Source organism: Manacus vitellinus, unplaced genomic scaffold (genome assembly GCF_001715985.3).
Source record: "Manacus vitellinus isolate BGI_N305 unplaced genomic scaffold, ASM171598v3 scaffold_59_pilon, whole genome shotgun sequence".
NCBI lineage: Eukaryota > Metazoa > Chordata > Aves > Passeriformes > Pipridae > Manacus > Manacus vitellinus.
In genome coordinates, this window is record NW_021940681.1 from 1,053,884 (window position 1) to 1,079,309 (window position 25,426).

Sequence of the window (25,426 nt, forward strand, 5' to 3'; positions counted from 1 at the left end):
GTGGTCAATTTACCCCATGACAGCCTCCTCCTGCTACTACACTAGCAATTTTTCTAATGCATTCTACTATCACTGTATTTGTTTCTTAAACTGCAAATGTGGCAAAAATCTGCAGCCATGTCTGAAGCCTTTTTCCTTAGATACAAAGACAAGCATTAAGATGTTCTATTACAAAAAGGATACTGGAATTCACACATTGCTTTACGGGGCAGAAAGACAATTCAAGAGACCCAAAGACAGACTATCCCAATGAAGCAACACAATTCTTCACAAAAAAAATGTTAAAAAGAATCTTGTCATTATTATTACACAATTAACTGACAGAATGTGATTGTTTTAAAAGCCTTGCTTGATTCCACCTCAAGTGGAATAGTCCTAGTGGGGAGGAAAAATGGCATTTTGTGCTCTGACTGAGGCCTGGCAGGCCCACCATTTGAAGACCCCTAAGTGTGTTGCTCTGTTTATTGCACAAAAGGACCTGCTACTTCTATTTTAATAAAAACTTTAATGAAGGGAAATTTTGAGAACAGACTAGATCACAGCTTTGTCACTTTGTTCAGGTAGGAGGGTAGAAGTTCTTAACAAGTTGACTCAGATTTCCATCTCACTCTCTCCAGATGATGTCTGTTGTTTTCCTGTCTCTACACGTTAAATCCCTAATCTCATATGTTTCAGAAGACTAAAAATGCCTCTGGTCTGCCTACTGTTTACTTAGGCATTACTTCAGGCATCTGAAGTAATCCAGCTTCGGTAACAAAGAACTCCATGCTTCCAAAATCTACAAGAAACAAAATAAATCTCTAGGTGCTGGCATCCATACTCTCAAGATTTATTTTCCTTTTTGCCAACCTCTACTGCTAACAGCAATCTTCGGCAAAAGCATCACATGGCTCATTGCAGGGTACCTTATTTAATAGTCGGATTATGGCAGCTCTTCAGCAAGGAAAATGCCACTGCCAAACACGATCCCTGCAGGTGCCTCTCTAAGCATTAAACACTTACATAGTATTTTAAATATTTGCCTCAAATCAGATAAATACCACTAGCCTCTAACATTTGAACACTGTATCTCTTCATATTTTCATCTCTTTGAATGTGGTGCCTGTCCACTTGGACAGTTGTAACTCCTTACCTTATCCTCATTTGGCATCTGTGATGGAAGAGATACCCACATTTCTTTGCTTCTTTCAGGTGAGCCATTCTGTTTATTTCTGTCTGATAATTCAGAAGTAAAAAATATTTTTCTTAAGTAGTCCACTTGATTTCCTTGAATTGTCTTCTCCTCTTTCTTTGCAAGGAGAATCACACCAGGTCAGATAACATAAAGCACTACCCAAGAAAAAGAAAAACATGTATTTCCTTAGATCTAATATTGACTTATTTTACACATTCACTTTTCCTCTCATGCTCAGAGCTTCCATGTGCAACATAAACAAGTATTTTGCAGCCCTTATCATAAAACCGAATATTCAGTTTGAACTTCAAGTGCATAGAGTATCACCTATTCCTCCATACTGAAGATTTAATTCTCTCAAAAGCTTATGCAATGTACAGAAAAATTTATAAAACCAACCAAGAGCTGAAATACCCAAAAAAGCAAGACAGTAGAATTATACCTTAGCTTTTATTCTAAAACTTTACTTAAATTCTCTCTCAATTCTGGACAAAATGGCACATAACATGTGTGCCCATGTCTTCATCTGACACTGCAAACACCAATATATATGAAGAGTCTCTTCTTTGAGACACTACTATACACCAGTCCAATGGCAACTGCACTCCCAACACTTATAACTCTAATTGTAAAAGTCCATCAATGATGCTTACATGGGATCTGTGCTTACAAAATCACTTGACTTGTCAAGGAGATAACTAATCAATGATGTATCTTCTGACCAAGCACAAGAAAGGGCTCTGATGTTGATCACAGTACAGAGATGATCTGGGCCACAAATGGAGTAATTCTTACACTTTCTACATCAGTATCTTGGTTCACATGTGAACCTCACAACCACAAAAACAAATGCCCATGTTGTCTAGTACAGAAGTGAGCTTTGGCAGTTCTTCTCAGAGCTGGTACTGATACTGGCTGCTCCAGGGTCAGCATTCACAGAGCTCCTGGGTGTCCACGGACACCACCACTAGAACCTCCACCACTCGTCCACCAGTCCAGGGCTGTGTGATGAGATGAACTGACAGGTCCTATAATTCAACTCCTGTGTCTTTAGTTAGTAAAACACCTCATTTCTTTACACAGTGTTGCTTTCAGTGTTTAACAGCTATAGAATGCTCAGCAATCTGAGGGGAAAATTTTGCAACTAAATACTTTTTTATTGGGATCAGACTAACAAACAGCAGTATGCCAGTGATACTTCATTGCCAAAAGTTTAGGCCCAGAAATTAAAGAACAAATATAGATGTTCAAGCAGGGTTTGTTCCCTTAAGAAATTCCTTTGGTCTTGAAAGACAGACTGGAAAAACGTTTTGACAGTGTATTTACAGAAGATCAGAATAACTTCTCTTGGGCTTATTTTATACATCAATAGTGGCTAATTGAGTCCTCAATGAAAACAGGGAAGTATTCAGAAACAGAACTGAGTATTTCAATGATAATTTTTGACATCTTTCAGACCTTTAACAACTCCTTGGACAACAACAGCAAAATTAAGACAACTATAAGAGCTTCTGACTGTCCAACCAGCCAGGGCCCCAGGGCACAAAGACTTAGGTTACATCTAGGTGATCATCAAATGAAATGTCAACAGTATTGGCTGGATCTAGGAGCTGCTTACAGACAAGTATGTGCATGGATGTATGGATTTCCAAATCCACGCTGTATAATTGGGTTTTTTCCCTTCAACATGGCAAAAAATATAGTAATCATGGCCAAAATAAAAAAGCAGTACTTTTTCTTTTAAAAGTCCCATTATCAAATATGAAGCAGCTACAGGACAATCAGTTCAAAAAAACTTCACACCATATTCTCTTAATGAAAAACAAATGCTCATTCAATTAAGTTTTTTGGGTTTGGTTTAAAAAATCCGCTTTGCAACAACAAGAAACACTGTAGTGCATTTCTAAAGCATAATTATATGTTACAAGCATTGAAGTAATTCTTGTGGAGAGTACTAATGATGCCCTTGGGGTTACTACACTGAGCCATACGGCAGAATTCTTAATACCCTGGGACAGCTCTGTGCTGCCGTTACTGTGACACACAGAAAGGACTGGCAGACTGGGTATAACCTGAAGTCCACACTCTTATATAAAGTAAGGTTCACAGAAAGAAAATTGCACCAGACCAGAGCAATCTAGCAAACAGATTTTAATGTTCACATCACAGATGGATTCTCTGAATAATTCCTAAATCCCAGGACTCTGTGACATGTGGCTTCTCACTACTTTTTTAGCAAGTACTTTCCTAAAACAATATTTGGATACAGCAGTACATATGAGCAATCTCTTCCTCCTACACACTCTCTTTTTCAAGCTATGGAAATGAAGCAGCATTAGACAAGAAACCCTCTTTTAAATTCTTGACTGCTAAAATCATTACCCACTATTTGAAGAGACTTTTACAGTCACCCTACTTCATAGGAAGAACTAAATGGCTATCTCAAAAAGCTTCAATTTTTTGTTACTGTAGTAGTAAAGCATGGATGGACATCCTGTTTTATACAAAGAACTTGCAAGTTTTATCTTAAAGACTGACAAGACATGAAAGGATATTAGTGTATTTTAAGGTAAGTGTATATTGGTGAATTACTGCAGCCAAACATCTGCAGACCAATAGAGTAACGAGGGACTGAGGACCCAGTATCCTCCCTGTCCACACCAGGAGCATTTATGTATAAGAAATGATAAAAAGCTTCCAGAAGCCATACAATTTTGTCAGCCAGACCAACAGAGAGACAAAAGAAATCATCACTGGAATGATCAGCAACATAATTCATACAGATGACAGACTCTGAACAAACATGATATTCCTGTACTAGCCCGTGCTTATTTTGGATACCACTGTGGTCATTCTTCTGGGATATAAATCAGATCATTCTTCTTGAAAATACAGGTTCTGAATTTTCCAAAGAAAATATCATTTTTAGCATCAAAAGACCTATGACACATAGTTGGGCAGTTATAATTAGGCAGTACATATGAGCTGACAAACTTCCTTTATTAGGTTATATATTTTCTGGACAGCTGAGCTATTGTCACAGCTAAAAAGCTAGATAGATTAAATGAGCTGGTAAGAAATCAAGTGCATTCATAGTCTTTATGTGCCATTTACCAACTCCCAGACTACAACTAGAAGCATTATCCCTTTTACTAAGAGATCAGTCATAAACTTTTGTCAGAAACCTTTTTCTGGTTAAGGCCATTGCAGAGTTATTTGGTTACAGAATATTAAACATTACTTTTGATGAAACATTCCAACTGCAATGTGATACTAGATTAATGACCGCAAGTGAAGAAAAATTCAGAAAAAAAATGCCTAAGCAACCCAAAGCAGTTGTTAAAAGCAAGTCTGCAGACAGAATATCAACTATGCAACCATGAGCATAATGAGGCCATGCCATATAAATTAAAGGGGGGGAGGTAAATTAAACATTATGTTGCTAGCCTCAAGCACGGTGCCTCAGGACCAGTGAGATCCACCTTCAGATGTCCAAAGTAATTACTGACTCCTACAGCTTCCCAATGCATGTATCACTTAACTGGCTCCCTTGAAACAGATAACAGTCATGATCTTACAAAATATTATTAAAAACAACACACATAAGTTATTATAAAGTTAAGGAAACTACAATCTGTAGTAGCAGACAAATATCACAGATGTATTTCTTTGCTAGTGTTCTGAATTTCAACCATTTCTGTTCCTGTCTCTGAAAAAGGGGAAGAAGGAAGGATCACATTCAAGCCAGCAAGCGAATCACTCTGCCTTTCCCCTGACTAAGTGATAATTGACTCATTATTCACAGTCACAGCTCTCAACCTGCCAAGATCCTTTTGTAGAACACCGGCCTTCACAACATGTGACTTAAATCAAAAATAAGGGATACAAACACAACAATGTAGCAGAGGAAGAAAGTTGAAATGATGGAAAGATTCACATATTCATCCTGCAGACAGATTTTGTCTCACTTTTTAGACAATTTACTGTCTGTATCTTAAAAATGAAGTAAGAAGCCAACTTAGGTCTCTAGAAAAGTATATCTGAGTCTCTCAAGGGAAGTATCCATCATAATGGTGTGTCACCAAAGAGTATGGCGCACACTTCAGAAACACGTTTGTATCAGAAAGTATATGAAGCTTGATAAATTATTTTCTCTCCTGCTATCTATCCTCGATATTGCTTAAAATTCTCTTTGTCTTCCAATTTGGAAGGGAATCTTTTGAAAATGTCCACTGATCACTCACATCTTTCAAAGAATATTGGATTCACATATCACAAAAGCAGAGAAGAGAGCTACCTGTATTTTCAGGAAAAACTTACTGTCAGTGTAATCTGTTAGATGACATAGTAGTCCCAGAAGAATGATAAAAGTCTCATGGTCTGAAACATGTCAAAGCCAGACCAGACAGAGCAATCAGTAACATAACATAGAAAATCTGGCTTGGGATAACACACTGCACAAAACAATACAAACTACTAAATATCTCCCACCTTTTTTTCAATTGAATTAATTCATTCCAAAAACAAAAACTGGTTGAGAATTATAAACAGACCCCTTAACTATAAAACAACAACAAAAAAAACATACAGGAAAGCTACTACTATAAGTTCCAACTTACTTTTTTATCTTCAAATCCTGGACTGAGGGCCAGCAGAAGGCCTGTGAATCCCTTAAATCCCTTCCAAGTTATGCTTTGATGAAAAACCTGGGATTCAAATACTACAGTGACTTTGTACAGGACTCCTGAACAAAGAACAATTTTAATCAGAGTAGCATAATAACTGTCTTGAACAGAGGTCACAAGTACAAATTTCATGTTCATTCACTATCTCCATTCTTCAAACCCATCATCAGCAAACAACCACATTTTAAAACAAGAATAAAGACTGTCACTGAAATGTTTCCATAAAATATCACTTTGACATGTTCACAAGGTGGTAAAATACTGTAGAAGGTCCTGTATTTACCTATTTGTAACTATGTAAACCGTTGTACCGCGCTGAGTCCATCTACCCTAAATGACAAGCTGTAAAAGGTAAAAAAACGAAATTTCAAGGCTTAAAATCCAATTTGCTGGGAAGACAATTTTTAAAGCCTTCTATCAATTTTTGATAACACAATCAAAGCAGCCCCCAGATTTTCTGCAGTAATCCAACCAAAGCTTCCAGCCTCCCTCTGCTTGTATGTTCTCCTGCTGAGAATAGAGCAAAGTGTTTTGAAGTTACTTAGCCTAAAAAAGCCATTCTATGTTCTCCAGATATCTTACTGTTTCTGTGTATTTATACGCATAAATCTCTGTAAATCAATGCAGTTTGTCCAAGTTTTCATCACAAAAACTTGAAGTATCCCATACAGTAAGTACCCGGAGGATTTCAGTATTAAGGTTCTATATGTCTGTCCATAAGTAAGAGCATTTCATCACATAGTCCTATTTTAAGAGTCTTAGGGCACAGCCTCCTGCTGCCACCCAAAGAAGCAGGCAATGCAATATAGATACTGTGTCATATCTGCCCACCCTCAGCACTTGAATTGGCTATCCCCTAACTACCTGCGTTCCTGTAAATCCCATTCCAATCTTACTCCACCAAAATCCTCACTAATTTCAATGACAGTGATCTCACAGTAGCACTGAGGAAGCAGAACTCCTCTGTCAAACTTGATCTATACAGCAAAGAAAATAACTTGACTAAAATACTTGCCTGAGTGTGCAAGTTAATGTTTGTAACACAAAAATTCAGCTGGTGCAGCCTTTTTGTCTAAGCTCTTTGATCTTATCCTGATTAAATAACAAATTAAATAACAATTAATCTGCAGAAAGTATTGTTTAGGGGGTTTTTTCCTTCAAAAAAGGTCATTTTTACTATAATCAGTAATATGGCCTTGAATTTTTTTCGAAGTTATGCCAATTTTTTAAGGATATCTCACTACACCATGTCCTCAGCTAGGATAAGTCCATGGAGCGGGACTAGTAATTTCAGTGGGACTATTTCTCACCTAAAAGGGTCCTAATTGTTACTTTTGGTTGTTATTTTTGAATACTTACTATGTTTAAAAATCATTTAGGAAAGGACTTTTCTTGTGTGTGCTCCTTCAGGGGAAAGATGAATGACTGCTACTCTCAAGTATATTTCAGCCATGCTCACATGCCTGCTCTAACTTAATGTACTAGAGTTAATACTTCTCTAAAACCAACTGAACTCCTAATTTTCAAAAGTTTAACTGTTCTTTTACTGTATCAGTCTCTCTCCCTTTTTACTAAATGGAACCTATGTTCTGGTTTTATATAGTGTTTATCTGTATCAATATCTATGTCTCTGTTGTGCTTTAAATAGTCTCAGTGTTAGAAAAGGGGCAATATTTCTTGTTTATACCTCATTCACACCAACTGATCATTTAAAAATAAGTATGATTCTTCCACAGTTCAACAGTGTTTTTGCTGGATACCTTCTCCATTTGAACACTAATGTAGTCAGTTACTTGATAATTTCAGTAGCCTTCATGAGCAAAATCCCGCTTCTTCCAACAGAGGAAGATGAAAAATAATCTTAAAAAGAATTCAGAAAACCATGGGAGAAACACTAGAACAGATCCTCAGTGGATATTAACCAGTACAGTCCTATTAAGGGAGCTACACCTCTTAGTATACACCAGGGATCAAGTGATATCTATCACCACCAAGCAATGCCAACATACTAGAGCAGATTTCTAGTTCTAACAAGAGTGTTTATGTGGTAGGGGGAAAAGCACAGCTTTGTAAAGGCAGAGGCTGTACAACTGATAGTATTTTGTAACTATAATTTGAGAGAGTATGAGGATATAAAAGCTGTAACACTTTTTCCAGTTGATAAAGGTAGGCCTGCTTCCAGTAGCTTCAGAAAATCTACACTGTACTTTGCAGAATGCAAATACTGTTATATTTCATAAATTCCATTTCAGGGACAGTTTAAAAGAGCTTTAAATTAGACAGTAACTAATTGGAGAATACTATTTCAATATATAAGAGCTCCAGACTTCTGATTTTTGGCTACACTAAGCCATACTTTGAAGCTTAGCTAAGAAAAACAGAATGTATTTGAGTTTATTTCTTAAATAAGCACTGCATTTGTTAGACTTGCTTTTTTATTTTTTTTTACAGTCAAAGAAACCACAAATGTCCTTAAAGTCATTCTCAGCACAAGGAACTACATTAAATACATATGTGGGGAGCACTTTAAAAGAGCAGGAGATATACTAAGAAATCAGGGCAGAATCAATTATGAAAACTTTCTGTGTACTTGCATCCTAGAAGAATTCAGCACTAGTAGGCAAGTAGACAAGCGCTGTAAGAAACAAGTGAATTGTATATAATTAAAAGCATCTGACATCTCCATACAAATTATTCCTTTCTTAACAAATAATATCATAAAAAGATTACAGTAGGTGGGAACAAACTAATAAAATGTCAGAGAGCCCAGGAAAATACTTGATTTTAGACATAATAATCACAACATTAAAGCATCCTTAAAAGGTCTGGTTTTGGTTGTTGTTTTTTTTTTTAAAGGCAAATACCTACTTTCTTGAAATTAGGCAATTGTATTTGATTTTATACTGAACACAGAAAAGCACTCAATTCTATAAAGAGTTCAGCACCAAATTGGAAGCGAAGTCACTTGATTTCTGTTTCCTGATTGTCCTGTTAAGTCACTATATATAGCTCTGATCTCTGACATTATTTGCTCTGTGTCATTTCCACATCTGTAAAAGACAGCTTCCTCACCTCATTGCAATGACATGAAACTAAGCCAACAGCTGCATTTAGCACACTTCGATGCCTTTCAAGACAAGGTGATGAGGTACAGCAAGAGTTTACTCTGTTACTGCTTTTTATAGTACTACAGAATTCAATCACTGCCAATATGTCACTATATGATGGAACCTTTATCAAGCTATCGACAGCAAAATCACAAAACATTTCCCCTTCCTATATTCTAGAAAATCTAAGTTATACAAGAGAATGAAAATGCTTTTTTTCTTTTATCTGAAACAGTCTTTAGAAATTGTTTACTAATAAAGACATCACAGAAAAAAAACCCAAAACTGCTATCAGGGAAGCACTATTATTGAAGGGCTGACCAAGTTTCCAGGAGTCTGAGTGCCTCTGTCCTTATCTGTTGCTGCCAGTGAGCTACTGTGCAATGAACACAAGTCATTTCCCTTTTTTTAGGCATATTTTTTTTCTGTCTATACAATGGAGATGAAGTATCTTGCACAGCAAATACCAGGACAAAAAATATCCATAAAACAGATCAGCCATTATTATTTCAAACATAATCTATTAAATTTGCATCTCTACGTCTGGGTTTTTTCCGACATTTAGGGGCTCTGTATGATGTTTGATTTTATACTATATTGAATAAAGGTTACACAGAGATAGGTACTGAATTTATGATCAATAGAAAATTGCAAATTTTGTCTCCCAACCAATTCTATCAAATGCTCCAACACAACACATCAATAAAAAGCTCTGAATTGATGCTGTTCCCCTATTTCATGCCCTGTTTAAGTTCCATGGGGATGACAGATTAATTTAATTAGTTTTATTGAACTGTCTAGTTGCTTTTATTGGAAAATACACTCATAGGCTGAAATTTCACTTGGGGTTAGCATTGTCCTATTGGTCCATTTTTAAAATTAAAGTGAATTTACTGTCATTTCTTATATAGTTTTCTGCTATGCTTTCTGCTGTGAAGACTCACATTTGTAAAGTGCCTCCACTGACACTTATACAGGAAGTTGAAAGCTTTTGTTTTTCCTGAATGTGGTTAATGAAAAAAAGCAGCAGAGAGCTACCATCAAATGGACTGTGAATTGAATACAGTCCCCAGCTTTCGCTGGATGTTGATCACAACACAGAAAATGGCTCTTGCAGGCCACCTGGAAGCAGAGAAGTGGTCAGTCACTTTCAAACTTCCTCCACTTGACAGTTTGTTTGGCATAGAAGCACCAAAACAACAGCACTGAAGCTATGAAGTTTATATCCAAGGTTTCGTTTGCTTAGATGGGTCTGATCAAAGTCCTTGGACTTCAATGCACTGCCAGGCAGTGTGAGGTATATGAAACAGAGTAAAATGAACAGCAGGAATGGAATTAATTTAATTTCAGTGGTCAACTGCCCAAGACTATGGAAAAAAATACAAATTTAAACTTGGGTTTGGGTAAGAATTTTATTAATGGCAGCATTTTTCTGTGCAGCTGACTGATCCAGAATCCTGTATTTTCAGAAGTGGGAGAGGAGTAACTTAAAATCTAGATGAAGAATTTGAAGCCTGGAGGATTTGGGGTTTTTTCTGTAGTTTTTTTTCAGATGGTCAAATGAGATATTTTATGCTCCAGTTAATTTCCCATTCTTCCTCTGAGTTTAGAAAAATGAGCAGATGCTGCCTTCTAATTTTGGACATCATAGTTCTCTCCACCAGATTTCAAACACTCTTCCTATGATTTGAACTCTTTTGTACTCTGTGGGAATTTTTTTGAAAGTAGGGTTGGGTGTATTTTCATGAGATGTTCTCCAAAGTTGTTCTAGGAAATGTGTAGTTCTGAAGATACCGCTCATTGACCACATCTACAGAAATCTGAATCATCCATTTTTTTGTAAATCCAGCTCTTCTGAGGTTTCTTCAACTGCACGATCAATAAATCAGTCTTAAAATTTTTCTCCGTACTTAAAAAACATAGTGGAGTTGTACAGTCTCAAGACAAAAGCCAGTTGACTGTTTTATCTTCAGGTTATTTTTATACTCAAAACTAAAAGAATAAACTAACAAAAGTAAATATATAACTTGGCATAAGCATAAGGGGGTTTAGGGATTCTAAGAACAGCACAAATTAATGTATTAAAATAAATGACTAAAACACTTATTCGTCTTACCAGTATCTTTGCTCTGACTTCCCACAAGAGGAGGTCTTTTTTTTTCCAGATGCAAAACTTCTGCAAAGCTTGAAAAATGCGAGCATGAAAAATTTCATCTTTCTGAATCTGTGCTTTAATTGCTAAATTATATTCCCAAGGATTCACCAGCCCTTTCACCTATCTATTCACCTTGTTATTATCCATATGACAAAAAGCACACTTTGGATGGTATAAGTAGGAAAAATAAGAGACTTAACTAGAATCTTAACCTAGCCCTCAACTGTCCATCCATTACAGAATCAATAAAAAGAGGGTTAAAAATTTTCCACTTATGGAGGAAGTGCTTTTTAAATATTATGTATTCAAGATATATAAGTCATGTTCTGTTGGAGCATATATGTTTTAAATGCTGAGGTCAGACTTTTAAAAATACATTTATGTATGTTTATCCATGTTCCATCAGATCTGTAGATGTAAAAGTCTTACTATAGGATTTACTTATCAATTAGTCTATGAACTCTCATTCTCTCACTGCAGCAAGCACAATTTAAGGAACAAAATCATTGGGATTTTTTGGAAATTTAATCAAGAAGTTTAAATTCCCATATCAAAGATATAATTTTATGGTCGAACTAAGTTATAACTTATCTGTGTGATAGTTACACCATACACATGTCATGATATCTATTATACAGAATTTAGAAGGACTTATTTTGACTCCAGATCTTGTTCTATATGAACTAAGAGAATATCTTTTCAAATATAGAACAAGGAAGAATGGAAGTAGTCAAGGGTCACGCATTCAAATACCAAAAAAACATTCTAAAACTGTGATTTTCTTGATTAGGATATTAGCAATTCATGAAAAGTCAAATGGAAGTCAGGAATGTAAAAATTCGTTTACACTCTTTCCCATATTTATAAGAATGAAACTATTCTCTAAGCAGAAGATCCTAATGTGTTCACAGCAGGTCACTCCAGGCTATTTAGCTCTTTTAAGCTAGGCCAGAACAGTCAAGGATGCTTGGGTCTTTATATCAAGATATATTCTTTACAGTTTTACTGTGTGCAAATGTAATTTATGAAGAAAAATTAAACAATTGTTAGGGCATCACATTCTTAGGAGATGCTGGGGAAAATATCCTTGCAATCCCAAATACAGACCTAGGACAAATTCATAAGCAAGTGAAAATCACCTTCTATAAATCTGTTACCCTGTGAAATCAATAGGATCCAATTAGTTTTGTGGGGGGATCTTCTGTTTCCAATGTTATGACAAACAAAAATTTATCAGATGACAATGTTTTCCAAGGATTTTTTTTAAAGACCTCCTATATATTTATGCTTGGTTATTTGTGTATACAAATAGCTATCTCCATATCTCCATATCTAATTAGGTAGAACTGCAAATTCTCACATTAATGCTCATTGTACAAAGATTTGGTGTGGGGGTCAATACCATTATCAAGGCAAAATTTAGAGAGGTAATCTGAAAATAGTAAGATTTTTTGCCTGACAGTAACCACAAATATATCTCCACAGTAAATATCTGATCTCATTATACCAAAGTGAAAACTTCTGGATTCTATTACCAGGTAAGTTGCTTTAAAAAAAAAAAAATAAAGTCAAATGACTATTTTTCAAATGCAAAATTAAGAAACTGACAATGTGATATTTTATAAAATATTTTGCACTGTTCTGATGCTAAAATGCCTTATGCTTTAAGTGGAATTTTTGCAGGTCATTAGTTCATAATGCAAACTAGCACCTTGGGTATTTTTAAAGGAAAATGAAGGTAGGAGGAAAACAAGCTGAGCTGTTTAGTTTATACCATCATACCTGCATTTCTAAGCATTTGATTCAGGTAAAGCTCTACCTTTTATACAATTTTAGTGGCAAATGCTATAGTGACAATGAAAGTGACTGAAACACATGAAGCTTTCTGCAAGTAGCACCATGATAAGCAGCATGCTTCTACAATAGCAGCTATCCCCAGTGTATCAATCATACATAAGACCACAACTGGATTTTCAATCTTCTTATCTCATTTCCCAGTGTCTCCTTGCTCTTCTATTTTTCATAGGGAGGAGAGACAGAAAGTTGCCAAAAGATTATTTCTGTGGCAGCTTCAACCCCCCCCCCCCCCTCAAAGGTTTTCTGTTCAGTGCCTGTGACTGACACTTAGTTCTGCCTGAAGGACAAGGACAGGACAGACCTCTGAATGCCAATCAATGGAGCATGCCACATGATGTAATTGAAAAATACAGTGCTTCTGCAATAATATGAGAACATCATTTTTAGTGCAAAGTGGTGGTAAAGAGATTTGTGGGTAGCTTGTATTTATTTTTACGGCACCGGACTTAAAATGGCTAAAAGAAATAAACCTGAGCTACAGAATTCCAATCCTGTAATTAAGCAATGCTGAGATCAAGGTTAAGCACCACCTTTTATTTCATCTGCAGAGCATGAGACCTTTTCAGCCCAATCATCTAATCTGATGTGCCTTCATCCAAGTTACCTATTAGGTCGGCACAGAATGGATACAGTTGGATTAGGTTGGAAGAGACCACAGTGGGTCATCTGGTCCAACCTCCCTGCTCAAACAGGGTCATCCTAGAGCACAGTCCGCAGGATTGCATCCAGATAGAATCTGAGTATCTCCAGTGAGGGAGACACCACAACCTCTCTGGCCAGTCTGTTCCAGTGCTCAGTCACCCGCACAGTAAAGAACTTCTTCCTCATATTCAGGTGGAACTTCCTGTGCATCAGTTTCTGCCTATTACCTCTTATCCTATTGCTTGGCACCAATGAGAAGAGCCTGGTTCCATCTTCCTGACATCTTCCCTTCAGATACTTATATACATTGATGAGGTCCCCTCTCAGTCATCTCTTCATGATGCTAGACAGGCCCAGCTCCCTCAGCCTGTCCTAAGTGAGATGCTCCAGTTCCTCAGTCATCTCTGTCGCCCCTTGCTGGACCCACACCAGGAGCTCCATGTCTCTTTTGCACTGAGGAGTCCAGAACTGGACACAGTACTTCAGATGCAGCCTCACCAGAGCTGACTAGAGGGACAGGATCACTCCCTCAATCTGTTGGCAATGCTCTTCTTAGTGCACCACTGGTTTTCTTGGCCACAAGAGCACACTGCTGATTCATTGACAGTTTGTTTTCCACCAGGACCCCCAGGTCCTTCCCCAGAGAGCTGCTTTCCAGCAGGTTGGCCCCCAGCCTGTACTGGTGCTTGGGGTTATTCTTTCCCACATGCAGGACCCTGCACTTGCCTTTGTTCTGCTCTGCCATCTCTCCAACCTGTCAAGGTTCTTCTGAACGGCAGCACAGCTCTCTGGGTTATCAGTCACTCCTCCCACCTTTGTGTTGTCAGTACACTTGCTGAGGACGCATCTGCCCCTTCATCCAAGTCATTAATGAATAAGTTAAACAAGACTGGTACCAGTACTGTATCCTGGGGGACACCATTAGTGACAGGCCTCCAACTAGACCCTGTGTCACTGAATATGACCATCTGAGCTCTGCCGTTCCACCAGTTCTCAATTCCCCTCAGTGCCCACTCCTCCAATCCACACTTCCTGAATTTGTCTACAAGGATTTTGTGAGAGATGATGTCGAAGGCCTTGCTGAAGTTGAGGTAGGCAACATCCACTGCTCTCCCCTCATCCCTCCAGGTAGTTGTTTAATCCCAGAAGGCAATCACATTGTAGAAGGCAAACACGCAGGCATAGCACAGCAGGCTAGTGTTAGTAAACCTGTGAAAGTTTTGCAAACCCCTAACCTCGGCCATCTCATACTATTAAGTACTTTAATTAGGTTCTTCTCTTATGGAAACTTTTCAAGCAAAACAGTGCAGGATGTACTTATGAAACATCTATCCTTCCATAGGATAATTCCCTCACCACCCTAAAGCAAGCAAAACGTGGTTACCCACCAGTACAGACCTACCTTAGCAGTCTGTGAACCAATCTAAGGAAAGTTGTCCTTAGGGTTCCCACTGCTGAGCGGAGAAACAAAAGCATCACAAGGATTTGCCTAAGGTCACAAAGCAAGTAAGAAGCAGAAAAACACTAGATACTACTGCTTCTCCTTTTACCTTCCCTTCTGTCTGTGATTTCTAAGGGGAGATTTGGGAAGTTACATACCTTTCAAAAGACAGGTGAATGTATTTAGAAACTCTTCATGTGACTGCTCATGGCTATTAATAAATTGATCAAGGATGCTGTTCTCTAACAGTTGTTCTCCCATGATCCTCACCTTGAGAGTCGAACAGGTGGATTTGCTTTAGTAGGCTGCTTCTGCAATAGAAAGAGAAGAGCCATATGTATCTGCAGGCAAAAAACAAATCAACTGAAGAGTCCCTAATTCACATAGATGGGCAGCAGAAAGTCAAATTTTTCTTCTCTCCTAGTGAAGTTCTGATCTTGTCAGTGGAACTTTACACAGATCCCAAAAAATTCAAGCAGACAGAGAAATTTTAAGTACAAAGGGAGAAACTTCAATTGTCTATGCCTGGAATTTAAGACCTCAGGTAATATGGGTCACAGAAGTGCCATCTTCTCTCAGTGGTGTTCATTCCCTCATTTTAAGTTGTTCAGTCTTTTAACCCCTGCCTTCTGTACAGAAACAGCAACAACACTCACTAGCATGTTGCGTTTAACAACTGAGACATCTGTACATTCAAAACTTGGACTGAATCCATCATTCTCCAGATGCACTGCTCACTGTACCATCAGAGCCACTAACCCAGATTTTGAACAGCATGTTAAATCACGGTGGCATGTGTGTGTATGCTGAGACAACACACAGGACAGGGGAGTATGGTGGAAAGGGGCAGCCCCAGGGGAGGACCACTCTCGAGAAGGGAACAAATGATGAGAGCTAAGGGAAACCCACAGAGGCTTTTCTGACTTGAGAGTAACACGGCAACAGCTTTCCAGCTGATCTTCATCACTTAACCAGACTCTACAGGAAGTAACGGCCCTGAAAGAGCTCACGGTGAAGTTTGCTGAAGTTAACCTTGACCCTTACTTATAAAAGCTGTGTGATCCTAAACAGTTACTTATACTATTAATTTTTGATACACATGGGTCCACACTACTGTAAGCAGAAAAACATAGGTGAGGGCATGGACACACATAACAGGCACACTGTCTCACAGAGTAGTAACTTAAATAAAAAATGCAAATTATCAGTTTGCATACATAAACATGATCAAGATGCAAAAATGCATTATACACTAAGTGTTTGATTTGCCTGTGTTCCTCTGTTTCCTCTCTTGATTTAACATAGCATTAAGAAGTGGATTTTGAGGATGAAAGCTTAATTCTTCAGTAAAACTTCAAATCAACTACACTAAGGAAAAGCTGCCAACATGATTTTAAAGTTATATAAGATCTAAAAAGAATTGTTCAGACCCCAGCAGGAAAATGAAGGATAATTTCAAATATAAAACTCTAGTTTTGTTGGATTGCGTGCTTGTAAGGAAGACTAATGTTCTGAAGATATAAAAATACACGCATATCCACATGACCTAAAGTTTAAGTTTTCTGATGTTTTACAAAAATCAAATCAGCATTAATCTCTCTGTGGACTGACTAAGCAGAATATAATTCACCAGACTCTCAGAGTGATTTATGTATTACAGTGGTTTGAGAGGGAAGCAATGTCTTCTATTCATCATTATGGTTAAATTATTAAAATCATTGTTTAAGGTAATTTCATTATATGAAATAACACAGTGATTTGTAAGGCTACTGTAAAATTATATATATATATTTAATTAAGAAAATGTTAATAACAAACTTTTGTTTTTCTTCGGCATCTGGTGTCTAGGATCTCCAAGCCCCTTATAAACACTAATGAAATAAACTTAACAATACTCCCATGAGGAAAAGCAAACAAATATTATTCCCAATAACAGATTAAAAAAAAAGGGGCACCAGGAGTTTAAATGACTTGAAAACAGATCAGTGGAGGGCTGACAATAAAGCTTAGATTACTTCATCCTAAAATGCTCTAGGAAACTAGAAAATTAATATGCAGTTTGGGGGAATAGTTGTATCCTTAACCAAGCTGAGACAGTTTTCTCAGTGAATACCATGCTTTACAACCACTGGATCAGCAGCCTGAGATTGAGCACCCAGATCAGGTGGCACCAAAATTACACATCTCAATTCTTACTCTGCCGTGCAGCCTCTACTTCCTACAGAACTTAGGAAACTTCACTCCAGATTTTCCCTTGCACAGCTGTTATTGAGGTCTACAGAATCATCTCCTCATGGAGCAGAAAAATCAGCTAGGTCCTAATGACAGCTTAGGTTCTGTCAGAAAAACAGCCATTCACTCAAACAATAGAGAGGAGAGACTGGCAGCTGAAACTACCTGTCCCCCGTTTTCAATTAGTTTGAAGAACCTCAGGGCGCTATAGCATCACCCTAAATGAAAGCAAGCATAGAGGATGGTATTTGGAGAACATCTACTATCCCTGAAACTGAACATATGGTTAGAATGAACGGTACAATAGTGTTCAAAAACTTATCTCAACCTACCAAGGTTTTGGTATTTTTAATTTCATTTTGCTTTTCTGCTGCCTCCCACCTACTTTATTCCCGAGTCTCTCTTAAATGAATACCACGCTGTGTCAGTTGCAGAGAAGCTTTCTGATGTGAACAGCTGAAACCAGGATAACAAGAAGACTCACGTGTGCTAAGGAGCTCACCGGTAAATTCTACATAAGTAAAGGGCTTCAGCAATCACACAATTCACAGCCTCAAGGCAATGAGTTCTTTAAATAGTCATGAAAAAAATGTACACTAACGGATTGGAATCCCCACAATTTATAAAGTGGATACAATGACACCACTAGGAATGAAATGACTGCATTGTTCTGCTAGAGAGTAGCTATTATTAAAATCAAAAACTTACCCTATTTTTCCCAAAAGGCATCAAACTAACTTGGAGGTTTCAAGGCAAGTAAGGTAAGAATATCTGATCCTTTCCCTATGTTGGCTTTGGATAGTTTTAGAGTCAAATATCATTCTTGCATTCAAACAGCAACTATGTTTTCTCCTTTTGCATTTCACTCCTGCTCATCCACCCAAGTAACTTTAATGAGGTTTCTTGAGGTAATTGTTCATTAAGCCTTGATGATCATCAGCAGATAGTGCAAAATCAATTTTATTTCTCAAAATGCAGTCTTCTTTCCAGCAGTTTAGAACAAATCAGAGGGCCCTGTATTGAATCACAGAGGCAGGTCAAGTGAATATTAGCATGATTTCAATTATGCAGTGATTAGTTCTATTAAACAATACAAAATGTGGTGAAATATAGGCTTCCTGGTTTATGCTGCATTTTCAAGTGCTTTATTATGTTTCTCTTAAATATAATAAAGGCAATGAAAAAAAATCAAGATTCTGAATTTTTAAATGGAAGGAGCAGTAAGCTAATCCTCTCTACAAACTCAGTAAAATCTTCTCTAATTTTATTTTTCTGGGAAAAAAATATCTCACTAGCATTTCTGGCATAGGCTCAAGTCAGGTTTTCAAGCTACGAATTTGCTCTCCCAGAATTCACTCTCAATTTTAAAAAATAGGGTTATTCATAAAGTTTTATTATCGATCACTCACAGGTTCATGAAAAATACCCACTAGGTACACCTGTTATCAAGATTGTGTAATCTATGTCTGCAAAAATGAGACTAAACACAAAGACATTATTTTAAATCTTACAGTCTGTTACCAGAGTACCTGCTCAATCCTTTTTCCCCTATAAAACTATCACAGTAATTATACCTGTCACAACCAGCTTTTTTCAAAGGGGTCTTTACATTTTTCAGATCTAAGTAACCTCTCATAAAAGTAACCCTAAGCGACAAGCATTTCTGAAACATCTCTCATCCATAAAGGTTTTACAAGTCAGTCTACTTGAAGATCCTGATTCTGGGGACTCTCTTGGGCTGGCTAGTTCAGCAACTAGCTCATAGTAGCTGTCATAGTGATGAGGTGGGCTGCTAATGCAGAAATTGTCCCTGAGGGTTGGCTTCTCACATAGTTTGGCAATACCGCAGATGTACAGGCAAGTCTTAAGAGTGTAATAAACTGTCAGGAGACCAAGTACAAAAACAGAGATGCTTCCTGTTTACTAAGGACAATGAGAAAGCACACTATGATTCAGGACATTAGAGTCCCCTCCAACCTGTTCCAGAAGCTATGTAACAGCATGATGTCTCCTACAAAAAACCCTGTAACATCCCACTCTGCCCTCTAGGCAACGGTACTGGAGAGGTCATCCCACGTAATATATGCACTAGAATACTTGTGTAAAGCTTGCTCAAGAAAACTGGTTTAGTCACACAAAATAAATGACCTAGGTCCCATATTGTTAGGTCCTTTATTGTTACTAAAGTAAACTCAACCTGCAAGAGCAAACTAGTTAATTTTGGAGCAAAATTATGTGATTTCCACTCCTTGCTGTCTCACTGCTGTTTACCACATTAGTTAGTGATGAAGACTCTAGAGGAGTATGGATTTGCTACAATATTCTTACAGCAATGAAGAATGAGATCATCATCATCAGACTCTAGAGGAGTATGGATTTGCTACAATATTCTTACAGCAATGAAGAATGAGATAGTACCTTTGCAAAAAGAATAAGCCTGTATCAGATGAGTGCCGTAAGAATCAATTTAAGCTTATCTAGATCCTGGCTCCTCCCAAAAAAGCCACCACCACCTTCTCTTCCTCTTCACCCTTAGGTTTTTCATTCCAGTCCATTTCTTGGCCAGACAATATAAACTTCCAATATAAAACCTGAAGCAAAACTGAGCAAATGCATAAATTGTTTTAAATACACATTTCCTGATCTGCCTTACAGCTATATGATCGTGCCTGTACAAGCAGACAGTGGGAACATGCAGTGGGAAAAAGGGAAGGATGCAGGATTGCCCTTTTGGCAGCCTATCATAGTTGTTTATGCAACTGTGAAAGCACAGCCTCATTAGGAACACTCCTCACAAATGGCCCAGAAAGCTGTGCTTCCTCCTCACTAACAAACGCAGATGTTACCAGGGCACTCCTACACTCCCCACAGCTAGAGCCAGAGCCTGGAGTGTAGATCATCAGCTCCCATGGTGCAAAGAGGCAGGCAGAGCTGGAATTCCAGCCTGTCCTTAACAAATTCTTGTTGTTAGATACGGACTGCTACCTTAACAAACATCCCAGGGTGGTGCTTTAAAAGAGGGTAAAGGGAAAGGAGTGATTCTGGAAATGTACAGAATATTCTGAGTTGGAAGGGACCCACAAGGACTATTGAGTCCAACAAGAGCTGGATGGCGCACATAGGGGATTGAACCCGTGACCTTGTAGTTATTAGCACCAAGTTTTCACCAACTGAGCTAACCTCAATTCCTGCTCAAGAAAGACATAAAACATTTTCAGTCAGTCAGCAGAGGAAGGTTACCCTTTTTCCTGAAGACAGCCAACCGTTTCCTTCTTGTCTAGACATCTGCAAAGCTACAGTTGCAAAACAAAGCCCTCCCTGCCCTATTGTCCTGCCTTACTTTCCTCCCTCCTCCTCCCTGCTACCCACACCACCTGTGGGAGGCAGAGCTCCTGGAGCGAACCCAACAGCAGCAAGCTGTGCCCATGAGCAGGTGTAGGTCAACTGAACTAAGGGAACAAACTAAAAGTTTCAATTGCAAAGGAGAAAACCTTTCAGATGAGGTTCCTTCCAGCATCTCTCAATTCAATGTGATCTACAACAGCTAATCCCGTTAAAATCAACTGGATGTTTGCCATTGCATTCCGCAGGAGGCCTTAAGGGTACACACTTAATGCAACAGCAATTTGTGTGGATGGGAGCTGCATCTGCTTGCCTAAGTGCATTACTGAGCCTGAGAGCCAACCTCTGTGATGGACAAAAACATATGCTTCTTGTGCCCAGCTCATATGAGCTTTTACATCTAAGGGCTTTAATTGTAAACAAGCACATTCATCCTGTTTGATTTCAGTGCTAATATATCAGTCCCACACCTGAGCAGAAGTTTTTTTAATGAATTTCAATGGCTTCAAAAGCACTGCACCCTTTAAAGACCATCTAGAGGCCTATGGCAAGGGTAATGTTTCCTCCAAACCACAGTAGCCACTGCACCCTGGAAGATGATCATCCTGGATTTGACAGTCAACGCACAGTTGGATTCAATCAGCTATTTTAGATAAGACCTCCAAATAAAACCCTCTCCCTCACATCTTAAATACTGTTTACTGTTGCTTTTAGATGAGACAGAAAATTGAAGACTGTAGGATGCTGTACTCCCCATGCCCTTTTTCACAGGTTTCAGCCTGGGTGTCCCGGCTAAATATCCAGCATATTTGCATTCTGGCTGGCAAACCCTACACAAATGAGTAAGGCAGCCTTCTCTTTCCCTGCTGAGCTGGAATGCATTACTGCAACCCACAGGAAGCCACCTACATTCCAGCTCAGAGATGACTCTGTTTCACTGGTAGAAAATATGTTGAAAAGCCTAGAAATATCTCAATGCAATTTGGAATGATTTGAGATGAAGAAGATGCAAACTACATATTATTTTAAGAAATTAATTGTAGAAAATCAAGTGAAACAAAGCATTTCCATAACAGAGAGCAATCTGCTGAAAACATACTACCTATGTCAATGTTATTAAAATAGAATTTGGGAAGGAAAAGTTTATTTATTCATTTTCACATGGGTTCTCTGCTAGTTGAATTCGGGATACAAATCCAAGATGTTCTTGCTATGACCTGGACAGTTTTGAACACGGTTTTCCTACCTTGTAAGTACATTATTCTGAAGCTACTTGCTGCAGCTTTTCTAAAGCACTTCGTCATTACAGTTACAGAGACCAGCTTGGACAGATCATGTCCTCATCCAAAACTGACATGCTGTAACCAACAAATATTAATTTCTCCATCTTCTCAACCACAGTAATTGGAAAAAGAATTTCTAAAGATAAGGCACATCAACTGGCAGAAAGAGAGTAAAATGAATGTAAAATATTAATGTGACACAATTTGGGGGTTGGATTTTTCACTTAAACATTTGTATCTTTTTTTTCCAGTACATCTTTGATCACAGACCCAAACAAAGGTCAGACTATGTCAAACACTTAGAAAAGAAGCTGTCAAGATTATCTAGGCCCTACTGAAAATAAATGTGATCTGAATGCCTTTAAATTTGGGCAAAGTTCTTCAGCATTCAACTCTGCAGTACAGTCTCCTTTCATCTTTTTTCAGTAAAGAAGTAAAAAGCCTATATGGATGCTACAGAGCACAGTGCCTTAGCACTGCTGTATTTCAGATGAGAAACATCACCACATCCTATCTGCATTACAGTTATTCAAAGTCTCAAGACAATTTTCACAAACATTTGGTATGTTTGCTTTGCTGTACTAATCAAATTCCATTTCCTTCTATTTCTATTCTCACAGCAGTTTCAAATGGGAGTTGAGATATTTCAAAAATACTGTGCAGCAGATGTTGTAACTCAGGAGTGGGTGAAGTAGGGCCAGGAAAACAAAAGCAGGGAGCTATGAAGAGTGAATTGTTTTCACGGTTTCTCTGTTTATTTGTTGTGCTATGTTATGCAAGCAGCTTATCCTCTGTGCCCCAGCACTGCTAGCTGTTGAAAGGACATGTTCCCAGAGGACTTCACAGAGTCTAATTACTTTTTGTTGGAGAAAAGCATTGTGAAACTGATGAAAAATGCCACAGAAGGGTGCAAAGTTTTATTAGTCTTTTAAGGTCTGATCAGAAGGCCACTGAAGTAGAAAAAAAAGACATTTCTAATTACTTTAGTGGACTTCAAGTTGGACTTTCAGTCAGCCCTCACTCACTGAATTGCATGCATTTGTCATTTACTTTGCTCTGTTTCAATGTCATTGCTTACTCGGGGTAGAGCACTCCTGGGGAAAGAAGCAATATGCCAATCAGCAAGAGTTGTTTTCTTTTACTAGCTATAAAAATTATTTTTTCTTTTAACTCAAAATTTACTTTAAATTACGTTTTAAAATAGGACTGAAATATTCCAAAAAAGATCACGAGGTTGACAGGTTTAACAGTACAAAAAATTAAACCCTAAAGAAGCGTATGCTGCGGACATTTACAATCTAACTAAGAGACATCTTCTGTCACTCTAATCTTGTTCTACTGCAAAGAGTTAAAGCTTCTGGAGGCTGGTGGGTTTCTTGTTGTGCCATCTAAAGACAAGAGAGGAAAGAAAAAAAAACAGTCACAGCCTGTTAGCCACAGCAGACCGAGTTCTCAGGAGTATATCTGCAAATTAAGCAGATAGATTCCCCTCCATCAGGCTGTCTCTCTTTGCCACGAGCCCCCTGCGCTGTCAGAGAAGATTCCTCAAACTGCTCACATTTGAATCCCAATTACACAGAAAGATTTCGGAGGACGCAAAAAACCACTATCAGCCAGGTATGTCTAAATTACTGTTTTGCCCAAAGCAAACTTGGTTGATACACTCAGTATATGTTTGGAGAAATACTATATAAAAAACCTCCTTCCTTAAGATTGTTTATGGAGGACTTCAGAGCTCTCTGAGTGTCTGGATATGATTTTGATTGTAGAGAATTTGGAAACAGTACTTGCTTTTTAGGGGTATGCTTCTCCATTTTGGAAATGAAAAAGCAGATCAGTCAGAGAAAAAGAATACAATACTGCCAAATAAATTTAATCCTACCATAAATATTTGTGTTCATGTCAAATTAAAAATACTTGCAAACTAATGAATTTAATGGTCAGCAATGGGCATATACCAACTAAGATTCCATGCTATCCTGCAATCCATTCTCTCAGTGTCCAATCAGAACTGCTCAAATATCTTATCTTTATGTAAATGAAAAAAGGTTCTTTGGGTTTGCTACAGTTCATAAGGTCAACTCATTCATCATTCATTATTTGCCAGCATTCAAATTACCGTGAAATTATTAAAAATACGTTACTTTTAACGTTAAAAAATATGAGATGTCACACCAAACAGCAGCACTGATTATTCATTGTTCTCCTGATTAGAATGTTTTTGTTGCCTAATCAGGTAACAGGCAAAGCACACAGGTAAACAATTTCTACATGGAGCCAAAAAGGACAATAAGCTTGGGAGTGACTCAGTGCCTAAACGTTGTAATCTAGTGACATTTTATAAACCCTAGATTTATAGGACCTGGGACACAGAACCAATGGGAAACTTGTCTTCCATAGCAGAAGCTAGAAGGCAAGGAAGAATATCCAAAGGTATATGAAACGTCACTTGATGTTCGGGTGACTGAATCCTAACCCTTGTTTCTAAAAGACATTCATCCTGTTCTCCGTGAACACTTACTATAGTTCTGAAATGATACACCACACAAAATTGTAACAATATCCATCTATTTCCATACTAAGCAAATTTCAAATTACATTAGCTAGTGTTTTTAAAAAGCACCTTCTCTCTTCATTTGATCCTTCTGTAAATGTATCTGCCAATGAACCTACCTAAATCTGAATTCCTTGTATTGTCATCTTGCCATACAAACAACTATTACCCCAAAAAACCTGCTCAAAATACTGTTTGATTTTAAAATAAAACAGGGAAGAATATTAGTTTTCTTCTTTCTGTTAGCTTAGCTTTTAACTCGGGTCTCTACTGCTTCTCAAATACAGGCGTTACAATAGTAATGCTGAGATTCTCATATATTTGTATAATCCTTGCAGCTTTACCTTTTATAAAAACACCAAATATGATGAAGCATGACTCAAGTCACCATAACTGGTAATTCCACCCTTCTCTATTTATTTATCTTCTTGTAGTGTCTTTTCCCCAGTAACTTGTGTTGCACCACAACAAAGGCATCTGTTTCCCTCTGCACTAACTCTAATGCTAATCCGACTCCACAGTGACACAGTTTTGAGCATAAAACCACCAAAAACACTTTAAACTCTGTGGTTATGAGGTTAGAGTTTTACCTTTTGGGTTCCCTGAAGCTGTTCAGGGTCAGACAAGCCCAAAGGAACCAGTGGTATTGGAACGTTAGAGGTGGAGGTCAGCATAGCCAAAGAGCAACCACGCTGTGTTAACACACTGTAATTAGCATGAAAAAAACACAGAAAGCCAAAGCAACTCCAGCAAGTGCCTAAGAAGCCATGTCTGTCAAAAATCTCAGATAAATATTCTCTCTGTTACTGACTGAACTGCTTGCTTATGTAAAGTTCAAGAAATATTACGAGATGACAAGGAGGAAGTGTGTTTAAGTGTGTTTATTTACTTGTATCTATCAATCTCACTTTTTAATAATTTTCACTGATCTTAGACTTCAAATATAAACCAGCA

The 25,426-nt window shown here is 37.9% G+C and overlaps 1 protein-coding gene across 1 annotated transcript in view; it reads right to left on the reverse strand.

Annotated features, from left to right (window-relative positions):
- CUNH11orf74 (chromosome unknown C11orf74 homolog) overlaps positions 1–15,367 on the reverse strand; it is a 30,345-nt gene extending 14,978 nt beyond the window's left edge. Inside the window, exons 1-2 of the mRNA XM_018082013.2 lie at positions 15,220–15,367; positions 1,133–1,290 (exon numbers count right to left, since the gene is read on the reverse strand). Of these exons, the coding sequence (XP_017937502.1) occupies positions 1,133–1,290; positions 15,220–15,322 (261 nt within the window). The 5' untranslated portion in view covers positions 15,323–15,367. The remainder of the gene's footprint in view (positions 1–1,132; positions 1,291–15,219) is intronic.
- Between the last annotated feature and the right edge of the window lie 10,059 nt (positions 15,368–25,426).